Genomic DNA, 12,269 nt, shown 5'->3' on the forward strand with positions numbered 1-12,269 from the left:
CTGGCGTGCGATGGCACGTGTATGAGTGTGAGCGTGCACTATGTGCTAGCGTGCAACGGCACATGTGTGAGCGTGCGTGAGTGTGCACCGTGGGCTGCTGCAGTGACCCGTGTGCGAGTATGTGACAGGCTGGTGTGCAACAGCACACGTGTGAGCATGTGTGAGCGTGCACCATGCGTTAGTGGGCAATGGCACACGTGTGAGCGTGAGTGTGCACCACCACGTGCTAGTGTGCAACGGCACACCTGTGAGCGTACACCATGTGCTAGTGTGCAATGGCAACCGCGTGTGAGCGCATGTGCGTGCACACCGTGGGTTGGTGTGCAATAGCACATGTGTGAGCGTGCACCACATGCTACCGTGTAATGACCCGTGTGTAAAACTGCGCGTGTGCGCTATGGGCGAGTGTGCAATGACACACGTGTGAGCGTGCAATAAGCTAGTGTGCAATAGCGCACACGTGTGCGTGTGCGCCCCATGGGCAGGTGTGCGATGGCACACGTGTGTGCGTGTGCAAGAGGCTGGCGTGCGATTGCTCTGGCGTGTGCATGCGTGACGACACGTGTGTGAACGTGCGTGTGCAAGAGGCTGGCAGGGAATCACACGCGTGGGAGCACACCCGTGACAAGTGGGTGTACGCCGACACGCGTGTGCCCTCTGCGCAGCGCCCCGTGCGCAGCTGCACACGCGTGTGCATACACGTGTGACGGGCCGGCGTGCAGCTGCACGCGTGTGCGCGAGCGACGGGCTGGCGTGCCGTTGCACACGCGTGTGAGTACGTGCAGGGGGTTGGCGGGCAGCACACACACACGCGTGTGCAAGACACACACGCGTGTGTGCCCGCCCCGCCGGCGGGCAGGGCAGCACCCGCTCGTGCAATTGCACACGCGTGCGTGTGACAGCCGGCGTTGCAGCGGGGGCAGGTCCCCGCGGCCGCTCTGAGTGTGCGGCCCACGCGGGGACGCGCGGGGATGAATCACGCCGGGCCGGGGCCGTGGTGAGTCAGCGCCGGCGCCGCGGGGAGCGGCGGGGTCCAGCCGGGGCGGCGCGGGGCACACGCGTGTGCACACGGGGACACGCGCGGAAACACACACGCACACACGCACGCGTGGGTGCCCGAGGGGTGGGTGAGCGCGGGGCGGCGGCAGCGGGAGGGACCCACGGGGGTGGGGAGGGACGGACCGGGCGGACCGAGGGACGGACGGACGGGCGGGACGGACGGACAGACAACGGGGGGGGTGCCGGGGGGAGGGGGGGGTGCTGCCACCTCCCCTTTAAGAGGCGCGGCCGCATTCCTGCCCGCCGACGGGCGGCGCGGGGCCCTTAAAGGGGCCGTTCCCGCCCGCTCCCCCCGCGGCCGCGGTTCGTGTCCTGGCCCTGCCCACTTCCGCCTCCGGGGCCTGGGCCGCGCCGCTGCCATGGTAACAGGAGCGGGACCGGAGGGGGGGGCCCGGCCGGGGGGGGGCGAGGAGGGTCCTTGGGGGGTCCCGGCCCGGGGGAGGCGGGTTTGGGGTCCCCGTGGGGCGGGCCCGGCCCGGGGGAAGGTTTGGGGTCCCCGCGGGGTCAGGGCCGCCGCCATGGGGCCCTCGGGGTCTTCTGCGGTCCCGGCAATGGGGGTGCGGGTGTCCCCCCTCCTTCCCCGAGGGGAGGTAGCGGGCAGACCCCGGGCCTCTGGTGGGACAGGGCGGCTCTGGGGTCCCCGCAGGGTGGGGGGCACCCCGTGGCCGCTCCCTCCCCCGGCTTTACCCCCCCCTTCCCGCAGGCCTGCCGCCTCCAGAAGCTGTTCGGGGCCGACGGGGACCTGGCGGACGAGGTGAGGGATGGTGACAGCCCTGGGGACACCAGCGGGGCCTGGCACCACCCCGGCGCCCCGAGCTGCCCCACGGGGGTGGCTTTAACCCACCCGGGGGGTGGGTGCGGGCGCTGGTGACTCGTTAAGCGGCGTTAACTCGTTAAGAAGTTTCTTGCTCTTGGCTTGACTCCCTAGGGGCCATCAGGGCAGGGTCCTGCGCTGGCCTGGTCCCCCCATGGGTGGCTCTGTGGGGGGGACAGGGACAGGGGGACGGGGCTGTTTGGCTGCCCGGTGCCTTCTCCTCCCGCAGGATTTCCTCTCTGCCGTGGAGGATGCAGAGAACCAGTTCGTGGTCCCTGGACGTTTGTCACCCGGCGGTGGCCCGGTCCCTCCTAGCGTGCAATCCCCAGCTCCCGGCCTGCAGCCCCTCCGCCTGCTGGGACCCCAGCTCGGTCACGGCTCCGGTAAACCCCCCAGCCTGCGGCCCCTCGCTGGGCAGGGGGAGCAGCCCGCGGGCTGCCGGGGACCCCCGGCCAGGGGAGCGGTCCCCCAGGATGAGCTGGACAACGACCTCTTCCTGGCCGCCTGTATGGAGCTGGAGGGCCCCGAGCTGCCAGCGGGGGCCAGTGCTGCCCGGCCACCCCCAGGCCGGTGGGAGAAGCCCCCACTGATTCGCATGGGGCAGGAGAGCCCCCAGGAGTGGGCAGTCCCCAGGAAGCTGCGGGTGGGAGAGGAGCTGGTCTCCCCCGGCTCTGGGGGGCTGGAGGTCAGGCAGGACCCCCTGCCCGCCCCACGGGCAGCTCCCGCTCCCAAGCTGGTGCTGCGGCCCAGCGCAGCCGGTGCCTGTCCCCCCGGGCCCCCCGCACCCCCGGGAAAGCCAGGCAGCTCCTGTGGCTCTGTCCCTGCTCCCAGGGGCCCGGCCCCGAGGCCTTTCCAAGCGTCCCCGTGCCAGCCGGGAGCAACCAGCTCCTCCGTGGGGCTGCGGGTGCCCCGGACCCCCACGGCGCAGGGTCTCCGGCAGAGCTGCCCCCCGCCCCGGCTGCCTCCTGCCAACCCACCGGCCTTGATGAGCTGCGTGGAGCCCCCACCAAGACAGCCGCTCAGGCCGGCCCCGGCCAGCCTGCAGACGCCGGTGGTCACCAACCACCTCGTGCAGCTGGTGACGGCGGCCAGCAAAGCGCCCGGGGCTGCCCCCCATCTCCCACCGCAGAGGAAGACTCGCCGGTTCCCGGGGCCGGCCGGGATCCTGCCCCAGCAGGTGGGTGCAGGGGATGGGGTGAGGTGGGAACAACTGGTGAAGAGATGCAAAACCCTGGGGCAGCCTCGGAGCCTCCCCTGGGTGCCCCGTGACGTCTCTCTCTCCCCCATAAGCACGCTGGGAAGCTCCTGGAGGAGATCCTCATTTCTGCTCCCCAAACTCCGGCTCACGGGGCTGTGGCGAAGCCGCGGACGGAGGTAAAGCCCTGCTCCGGTGCGGAGCTGGATGTGAATCCCGGCGGTGCTGCTGCGGGTGGTCCCCGAGGCCGTGGCTTTCAGAGGGCGATGCTGGAAGGGGAGGGGGTCCCCGGGGCTCCCCCCTCACTGTGCCGGGGCCGCGAGACGTACTGGCTCAGCTCCGGGGTGGTGACAGCCGTTGTCCTGTGACTCCAGGGACTGCCCAGCTCCTCTCCACCCACGGAAGAGGATTTCGGGAAGGGCCCCTGGCTTGCCATGAAGACGGAGCTGGGGCTGGACGAGAGGGACCCCAGCTGCTTCCTCAGGACCTACAGCGTGGTCATGGTGCTGCGGAAGGTGAGGAGGGCCCCAGGTGAGGGCACTGGCCCCGGGGACTCAGCTTCCCGGCTCTCCCCTGGCCCCTTGGAGCTGTTTCCAGGACCAGGCATCTATGTGGGGAGGAGGGGGCTGAGCTGGGCTGCCTGTAGACGTCCCATGGCCCTGTGGGGCTGCCCTCGGGGACGTCACTGTGACAAGGGTCTGTGTGTGCAGGCAGCCTTGAAGCAGCTCCCGAAGAACAAGGTCCCCAGCATGGCGGTAATGATCAAGACCCTGACCAGGACCAACGTTGACGCTGGTGCCGTGTTCAGGGACCCGACTGGTAAGCGCGGCCGTGCTCGTGCCCGGGTTGGGCTGGGGCTCCCAGCCATCGCTCCCTGTGGCTAATGGGATCCCCTCCTCATCCGCAGGAGAGATGCAGGGCACGGTGCATCGCCTGCTGCTGGAAGAGAGACAGAGCGAGCTCAGGCCCGGCTCGGTGCTGCTCCTGAAGCAGGTAGGAGACGCGGAGGCGGATCTCCGGCAGCAGCAAGGCGTTTGGGGCTGTTTGTGCCACGGGTGCTGCTAACCCACAGTCACCGTGCCCAGCAGCCGGGCTCACATCCTGCGGGGACGGGACGAGGGGCTCCTCCAGCTCCTCCCCAGGCTGCGGCCAGCGGTGCCATCAGAAGCTGGAGCTCTGACTCCGACTACCGCTCTGTCCTCGCAGGTGGGTGTCTTCTCCCCATCCCACCGCAACCACTATCTCAACGTCACCCCCAACAACCTGCTCAAGATCTACCCGCCGGAGCCAGAGGGCAGCTTCTCGCGGCTGTCGCCAGCACAGCGGGAGGTGAGAGAGGGCACCGTGCTGCTGGCCCTGGAGGCACAGGGATGCTGGGACCCCCGAGGGTGTTACCCCGCGGGTCTGGACTGCGGGGACCCTTGAGAGCAACCGGGGAGGAAGGGGGAGGCTTGGGAGGGACAGATAAATCCTCCTGTGGGTCCACAACAATTCTTCTCTGCTGGGTTTTGCAGGTCCCTGCCCAGGCTGGGCTACTCAGGGACCACCCTGCACAGCCCCCCTGGGGTGTCCCTGCCCCTGGGGACTGGGGACAGTGGAGGACGGGCAACCACAGCACAGAGCAGTCTCCTGGGGGCTTCTCCCTGCACCCACAGAGCCCCGGGCCTGGGCAAGAAGAGCCGGTGGGAGCGGATGGCTGTGACATGGGTGAGTTGGGCCCACACTGTGTGGGGAGGAAAAGCTCAATGACCTGTGGAAAACAGGTCCTGGGCTCGGGCAGTGTCTCCCCTCCCCTGTAACGCCAAAGGGAGTCTCGTCCCACTGTGTTCCCAGTACATGGAGTCGATTCCTTCTCTGTACATGTGTAAAACTCATGCGTTTCATCCTCTCTGTACCCGTGCAGATGACCTGGACGGGCTCCTGGGAGAGCTGCCTGAGGATTTCTTCTCCGCTCCGGCCCAAGCTGACTGCTGCTGACCTCGGGGAGCTGCAGCATGGCCGTGGGGCCGGGGAGACGGTTACTGCTGGCACGGTCTGGGCTGAACCGCAGCCTGGCGAGGATGCCAAGCAAGCAGGTGATGCACCGGCTGCCCGCCTGCTCCTTTGTCCGTGCGTCTGTTGTGTTTGTTCTGGAGCCGAGAGCTGGGGGGACCTGGGGAGTCCCGGGTAGATGCGGCCTCAGTGCCTGTCCCCACTCCTCCAGGTGGGCTGGCCCCTCTCGGCTCCCAAACCTGCATTAAAGGGCTGTTCTGTCCCTGCCTTGCCCCGTCCGCTTGTGCGTCACCATCCCCTCTGCCACTGCGGCCAGCGGTGCCCCTCTGTCCCCTCTCCGCTGAGCTGCAGCACCCCAAACCCTTCCCCTGAGGGGTCCCCGCTCTCCCTCTCCTCCCCTGGGCGCGAGGTGCCGTTACCCCCCGCAGCTCCTGTGCAGCCTCAGCCCAAGCCCTGGGGGGTTGGGGGGTACCCGGGGCCCAGCCCAGCCCCTTGGGACCGTCCCCATCTCGCACCCAGCAAGAGGTTAAGCGCCCTGGCAGCCCCGCTCCAACGTGACTCTGTTTACCACCCCGGGGGAGTTATTTATAGGGCAGCCTGGCTTGGGCTCTTGATTCAGCATTTGTGTGTGGGGCACAGCCCTATTTATAACCCCCACCCAGGCGCCGGAGGCAGCTCGCTCCCCCCCCCCAGCCTCCCCCTGCCCTCCTGGGGTGCCCATGGCCCAGGAAACCTTCGCCTTCACCTCCTCCGCCCTGCGCTCGCTGCGGCTCCAGCGGGAGCTGCTGGAGCAGGAGGATCGCCGGCGAGCCCTGGCTCGGGAATCAGCCACGCGACAGTTCCTGCCGGCGACTCCACGGCCCCCCCTGACCCCCGCCCGGCGGCCCCAGTACTGCCGGGACCCCGCTGTCCACAATGCCCTGTACACCGGGGACCTCCTGCGCATCAAGAGCATCTTTAAGGATGAGACCACCACGAACCTGATCATGGAGACGGTCAGCGAGGAGCTGGTGTGGTCGCCCGAGCAGGGTACGGGGCTGCGTGGGGCTGGGGGGGGCCCTTCCCCTTCCCCCCCCGCCGCAAAATAACGGGGGGTCCAGGACAAGGAGCAATGGCTGAGGATGCAGCTCCTCGGGGGCTGGGGGCTCTTTGATTTTGGGGCTGGTGGGACTCCTGGCCCTGGGAAGGGGGGGGGCGATCCCCGTTTGGTCCCCCGGGGCTTTTCCCGCTGCGGGTGGAGGCGGGGGCATGTCGGGGCTCACAACCGGCCCCCGGGCTGGGCTAGGGGTGGGTGGGGGTCCCGTGTAGGGTGAGGCATGGGTGGGCAGGCGTGGGGCAGCCCCTGGGTGTGGGGCAGCCCCCTGAGTGCCCCCCCCGGCTGACGCCTTCCCCCTCCGGCAGGGCTGTGGGTGCTGAGCCCCCGCCGGCAGCAGACATCGGCGCTGCGCATCGCCGCCGGCCGGGGCTACGGCGACTGCGCCCGGCACCTGCTGCTGCGGGGGGCGGAGGTGGACGCGGTGGTGGGGGGCCAGGCCCCCCTGCACGACAGCGCGGCCGCCCCCCGCCCCGACTGCACCCGCCTGCTGCTGGCCTTCGGGGCCGACCCCAACGTGCTCAGCGCCGAGGGCTCGGCCCCCCTGCACCTCTGCACCGCGCCCGACAGCCTCCCGTACGCCCCGCCCCTCGGCTCTGGGCGGCCCCGCCCACTGCGGGCCACGCCCCTCATCTGCATACGGAGCCCCGCCCATGTCACGCGCCCCGCCCGCGCTCCAGGCGGCTCTGCATGGCAGGCCCTGTCCAAGGGCGGGGCTCGGCTGCGTGCCGGGCTCCACCCACTTCATCTGCATGTCTGGCCACGCCCGGCCGATCTGCATACCAGCCCCCACCCACACAATCTACGTACCGTGCTCTCCCCACGTGACCTGCCTCACCCACCCACTAAGCCCCCACCCCCTCCTCTGCGTGCCAAGCCCCTCCCACAGCCTCATCTGCATGCCAAGACCCACCTACACCCCCCAATCCCACCCACCCTCACCTGCCAGCAAAGCTCCACCCAATGCCGTGAGCCCCGCCCACATAGGCAGCCTCATCTGCATGCTAGGCTCCACCTCCCACCCAAACCACACCCACCACTTGTAAGCCCAAGCCCCGCCCCCAAAGCCAAGCCCCACCCCAAAAGCCCATCCCTCCAAGCCAAGCCCTGCCCCCCAAAGCCAAGCCCCGCCCCAAAGCCAAGCCCCGCCCCCAAAGCCAAGGCCCCAGTAAAGCCCCGCCCCAAAGCCAAACCACGCCCCCAAGGCCAAGTCCCGCCCCAAGGCCAGCCCCCCAGCCACTCCCCGCCCCCAAAGCCAAGTCCCAGCCAAGCCTCGCCCCCAAATCCAAGGCCCCCAAGCCAAGCCACGCCCCAACACACAAGTCCCGCCCCCAAGCCTAGCCCCAGCCAATCTCCGCCCCAAGCCAAGCCACGCCCCCAAGGCCAAGCCCCAACCCAGGCCCCGCCCTCCCCAAGCCCCGCCCTTCCAGGGGCCGGGCTCCCGGCGGCTCCCGGCGTTCGCCGCCGCAGCCGCCGCGTCCCGCTGGTCCCGGGGGTGGCCCGGGGGGGGGGGGGCCCAGGGGGTGCCAGGGGCTCCCCGGGGGGGCGGGGGGGGGTGTCCCGTCCCCGGCTCACCCGTCCGTCCCCCCCTCCCAGGTGCGCGGAGCTGCTGCTGGCGCACGGGGCGCGGGTGAACCTGGGGACGCGGGACCGGCAGCTGACGGCGCTGCACGTGGCGGCGCGGCAGGGGCTGGTGGCCCACGTGGAGCTGTACCTGCGGCACGGCGCCGACCCCGCCCGCCGCAGCCGCCAGGGCGAGACCCCCCTCAACACCGCCTGCGCCGCCGCCGAGCGCCCCGAGGAGGCCGAGCGCTTCTACCGGGTGGCCGAACGGCTGCTGGCGGCCGGCGCTGACCCCGGGGCCGCCGGCCGCAAGGACCACACGCCGCTGCACAACGCCTGCGGCAACGGGCAGCCCCGGCTGGTGCGGCTGCTGCTGCGCCACGGGGCCGATGCCACCGTCCCCAACTGCGCCGGGTACACCCCCATGGACTGCGCCCTCCACGCCGTCGAGGAGTACCGGGGCCAGCGCCCCGAGCAAACCATCGCCCTCCTCCTCGACCACGGCGCCGGCCCCGTCCACCCCAAGGTGGGCAACTGCGGGGGGGTGCGGGGGGGGTGCCGGGGGTGCGGCGGGAGCGTCCCCCGTGTCGGTGACACGTCTCCGTCGGCAGATGCTCAAGTTCTGCTGCCGGCACCCGCCGGCGCTGGAAGTGGTGCTCAACGCCTACGACCGCATCCCCCCCGCCGAGAGCTGGGTGGGGGCCGTGCCCCCGGAGCTGTGGGAGGTAAGGGGGTGCGGGGTGCCCTGCCGCGTGTGTGTCCCCCCCCAGCCCCAGCCCGCTCACCCCTGTGTCTGACCCCCTCCAGGAGCACCGGGAGTTCTACGCCTCGGCGGTGCAAATGGCGGGGCAGCCGCGGCGGCTGCAGCACCTGGCCCGCTGCGCCGTCCGGCGGCACCTGGGCGCCCGCTGCCACGCCGCTGTCCCCAAGCTGGCCCTGCCACCCCCGCTGCGACACTACCTGCAGCTGCCCCTCCAGGGGCTCATCTCCTGAGGGCACCCCCGGGTCCCCCCCGCCGGCCAGCAGCCTCCGGGAGTGCCACGGGGGGGGCCGCTGGCTCCGTGTCCCCCACTGGCCGCTGGCCCTGCCGTCCCCCTCGTCCCTGTGTCCCCCCTGAGCGCCCCGCTGTGAATAAAGGACGTGGCAGAGGTGGCTTTTGCGGCGTTTCCTTCCCCGCGGGGACCGGCGGGGGCAGCGGCCACCGCACCGGGTGGGACAGGGCCGGGGGTCACAGGGCCCGGGGAGGGGGGGGGGGGGCTGGCGGGCCCCGGGAGGTGGCAGCCAGGCCCCGGGGCGGAGCTGGCCGGGCCCGGAGGGGTCAGGCCCCGGGAGGTGGCAGCCGGGCCCCGGGGCGGAGCTGGCCGGGCCCGGAGGGGTCAGGCCCCGGGAGGTGGCAGCCGGGCCCGGGGGCGGTGACAGGCCCCGGGGACACTCGAGGCACCCGACGCCCCGCCCCCCCCCGCCGCAGCGGTCGTGGCCCCGCCCATCACGCCCCGCCCCCTCCGCCGGAGACCACGCCCATTTCCTCTCGGCGTGGAGGCGTAGCCCGAGCGCTCCGCCCTCCCTCCCCCCGCGCCATCAGCGCGCGCCGGACCACGCCTAGTAGGCGTGGCGTGGCGGCGCGGCCGTGACGCGCTGCGTGCGCGCCCGCGGCCCTCTCCCCGCCCTCCCGCGGCGGCGGCGGCGCTGTGACGTGGCGCTTCCGGCGCGCGGGCGGCGGCGGGACGCGGTGAGTGCGGGCGGGACCCCCGGGACCGGCACGGAACCACCGGGACCCCCCCCGGCCTGTCAGGGTCCCCCGCACACCCTGGGCCTCCCCGGGATCCTCCGGGCCTGGCAGGGACCCGTCCCGGAACCCCTCCGGGCCTCCCCGCGCCTGTCAGCTCCCCTCCCCGTGCTCCCCCCCCCCCCGCACTGACCCAGCCGGGACCGTCTCGCACCGACCCCCGCCGGCCCGGCCCTGCTCGGCCCGCCCCCCCTCGGGGGGTCTACCTCTCCCCAGCCGGGCCCTGTCCCGCCCCCGCCGCCCCTTCCCCGGGCAAGGGGCCGCTGCGGAAAGAACCGGGAAGGCTTCGACCGACGTGAACCGGGCTCCTCGCCCCGCTGACGGCCGTCGCTCTGCCTCCTTCCAGCAGCGGGGCCGGTGCTCAGGGATGGCGTGACCCCGGCTGGGCGCCGAGGGGCTTCGGGAGCACACCGGGACCCTCCGCCGGCCCCAGCAAGGTAAACGCGGCCCCGCTGAGCGCACGGCTCCTTCCTGGCCGGGCTGATCCCGGCTCGGGTTGTAATTACAGGTGCGGTGTTCCTAATTGGCACGTAGGAAGCGACAGCATCGCCCTCCTCCCAGCAGGGACGAGGTAATTACTGCTGAGCCGTGAGTTCTGCCTCCTAAGAGAAATCCCACGTTCGCTGAGGGGCTGCTGCCTGCCTGCTCAGAGCTCCCCACGGCTGTGGGGCTGCCCCACGGGCAGCACCCCGTCCCCAGCTCTCGCTGGTTTAGCATCTCGGTAACAAAACGGAAGCATCTGCAGTAAAGAAATCTCCCTTCCCTCCAGCTCTCCGTGCTGTTGGAGCAGCAGCGGGATTTCTTTTAAGGCCGAACGCGACCACGAAGCAGCCCCGGGTGTCCCCGCTGCCACCGCACCTCCCGGGGGCTTCGTGGCGGAGTTGAGCCGGAAAGAACGCTGCCGGGCTGAGGGGGGGAATCCCGGCTCCAGAGATGGAGCCCCCCGCCGCCACCTTCATCCAAGGGGTGGGGGACGAGGTGACGGTGGTGGCCGGTGTCGTGGTGCTGGTCCTGGCTCTGGTCCTGGCGTGGCTGTCCACCTACGTCGCTGACAGCAGCAACCAGCTTTTGGGAACGATCGTCGCGGCGGGGGATGCGGCTGTCATCCGGCTCGGCCACGTGGAGCGGTACGTGGGGGCGGCGGGGGCGGCTGAAGCCCTGGACCCCCCCAGGGTCACCGAAAACCAAGAGGAGAAAACAGAAGAGGAAGGGGCGGCAGCGTCGGGGCCGGCGGCGGAGCAGGGGGACAGCGGCAGCCCCCCCGACCCCGGCCTGGAGCGGCTGCTGGACATCCGGAGCTTGCCCAAACGGACCTCGGCCGCTGAGCCCAGCGCCCCAGAGAGCCGGGGGGGGGCACCCGCCCCGGGGGGGAGCGACCTGTGCTCCGGCCTCATCAAGATCCGGCTCAAATTCCTCAATGACACGGAGGAGGTGGCCGTGGCCCGACCCGAGGACACTGTGGGGGGCCTCAAGAGGTAAGACCCGAGGGAGAGGGGGACGCGAGGGAGCACTGCCTGGTTGCAACCCCCCCCCCCACCGCAGCTCTTGTCCCCCCCTAGTACAAAGAGCCCCCTCCCCACCCTTCTGCCTGACACCAGTGGAGGGTTTTAATCTCTCCCCGTGCTTTGCCGAGGGATCCCTCCAAAAAGAACGAGGAGGTACTAAAATAATGAGTTTAAAAGACGAGACGGCGTGTGGGGGCAGTGCCGTCGCTGTCCCCCGAGCCGGGACCCTTATCGATTTTACAATGGGGGGGGGTTTTCCCCCAGCCCCAGGTCACTTTAGGTGCGTCCCTGAGCCCCATCTCTGCCACCTCCGACCTCTTCCCTCCTTCCGCAGCAAATATTTCCCGGGCCAGGAGAGCCAGATGAAGTTCATCTATCGCGGGCAGCTGCTGCAGGACCAGGGGCGGACGCTGCGCTCGCTCCACATCACGGACAACTGCGTCATCCACTGCCACCGCTCCCGGAGCGCCGCCGCCGCCCTGCCCGACGCCAGCACCGCTGCCCCAGACGCCAGCAGCCTCTCCCTCAGCACGGGGAACCTGATGGTCCCCGCCGTCATGGTGGTGCTGGCAGTCGTCTGGTATCTCCGCCTCAACTACCGGCAGCTCTTCACTGCCCCGGCCACCGTCTCCTTGATCGGCGTCACCATCCTGTTCAGCTTCCTGGCGTTTGGGATGTACGGACAGTAGGGACTCCGCCGGGAGGTGCCACGGCCTCCTGCGTCCCCGTGGGAGCGCGGCACTTGGGCAGGCGCTGCTTTCTCCGCCGCGGTGTTACGGTGACCGGAGCCAGCATGCCAGGAGCTTGGTGTGTCCTTCCCCGTCTCGGTGCTGGACTTTGTCCCCCCAGAAGGGGCTGCGCTCCCCCCCAGACGCTGTCCTCCTCCCTGCTGGCCCCAAGCACAGCTCCGGGGAGGAGAGCCGGTCAGGCACGATCCGTTCTCACTCAGTCAGGCTCCATTCCTGCCCGCCGCTCCTCTCCCAGCGAGCGTGCCGGCTCTGCGCACTCGGGCTCGCTCAGGACAGCATCGCACCTCGCATGCGTCCTGCCCCATCCCCTTCTCTGGGGCAGGATCTTGGCCACAGCGAACGGCGAGGCGGGTACGAGCCCAGGGCCCCGCACCGGAACGGGCTGTGGCTTCCTCCCAGAGACTTTTTAAAGCAAATAAAGGTGTTAACGTCAGCCCGAGCGCTCGCCTTCCTGCCTGAGGGGCGGCTGCCTGCGAAACCGCGGCTGGCTCGCTACCCTGCTGCATTCCTCAT

The 12,269-nt window shown here is 70.6% G+C and overlaps 3 protein-coding genes across 6 annotated transcripts; all 3 read left to right on the forward strand.

The window, feature by feature from the left end:
* Window positions 1–1,292: 1,292 nt before the first annotated feature.
* HROB (homologous recombination factor with OB-fold) lies at window positions 1,293–5,322 on the forward strand. Its single transcript, XM_072886132.1, has 10 exons — window positions 1,293–1,421; window positions 1,763–1,813; window positions 2,103–3,050; window positions 3,164–3,247; window positions 3,443–3,583; window positions 3,779–3,887; window positions 3,976–4,061; window positions 4,275–4,397; window positions 4,583–4,775; window positions 4,972–5,322. The coding sequence occupies exons 1-10, from the start codon at window positions 1,419–1,421 to the stop codon at window positions 5,043–5,045; spliced, it is 1,812 nt and encodes a 603-aa protein (XP_072742233.1). The 5' UTR covers window positions 1,293–1,418; the 3' UTR covers window positions 5,046–5,322.
* Window positions 5,323–5,779: 457 nt separating this feature from the next.
* On the forward strand, window positions 5,780–8,869 carry ASB16 (ankyrin repeat and SOCS box containing 16). Its single transcript, XM_072885793.1, has 5 exons — window positions 5,780–6,089; window positions 6,462–6,729; window positions 7,750–8,242; window positions 8,328–8,441; window positions 8,524–8,869. The coding sequence occupies exons 1-5, from the start codon at window positions 5,780–5,782 to the stop codon at window positions 8,707–8,709; spliced, it is 1,371 nt and encodes a 456-aa protein (XP_072741894.1). The 3' UTR covers window positions 8,710–8,869.
* A 459-nt stretch (window positions 8,870–9,328) lies between these two features.
* On the forward strand, window positions 9,329–12,189 carry TMUB2 (transmembrane and ubiquitin like domain containing 2). 4 transcript variants are annotated; one of them, XM_072885674.1, is made up of 4 exons: window positions 9,329–9,445; window positions 9,849–10,073; window positions 10,272–10,977; window positions 11,342–12,189. In XM_072885674.1, exons 3-4 carry the CDS (start codon window positions 10,436–10,438, stop codon window positions 11,694–11,696), a joined length of 897 nt encoding a protein of 298 aa, XP_072741775.1. In that variant the 5' UTR covers window positions 9,329–9,445; window positions 9,849–10,073; window positions 10,272–10,435; the 3' UTR covers window positions 11,697–12,189. The 4 variants fall into 4 exon arrangements, with proteins under 4 accessions (XP_072741775.1, XP_072741779.1, XP_072741776.1 ...); XM_072885678.1 differs by having other exon boundaries at window positions 9,849–9,939; XM_072885675.1 differs by lacking the exon at window positions 9,329–9,445 and having other exon boundaries at window positions 9,704–10,073.
* Window positions 12,190–12,269: the final 80 nt, after the last annotated feature.

This window comes from Ciconia boyciana, chromosome 22 (genome assembly GCF_034638445.1).
Source record: "Ciconia boyciana chromosome 22, ASM3463844v1, whole genome shotgun sequence".
NCBI classification, from domain to species: Eukaryota; Metazoa; Chordata; class Aves; order Ciconiiformes; family Ciconiidae; genus Ciconia; species Ciconia boyciana.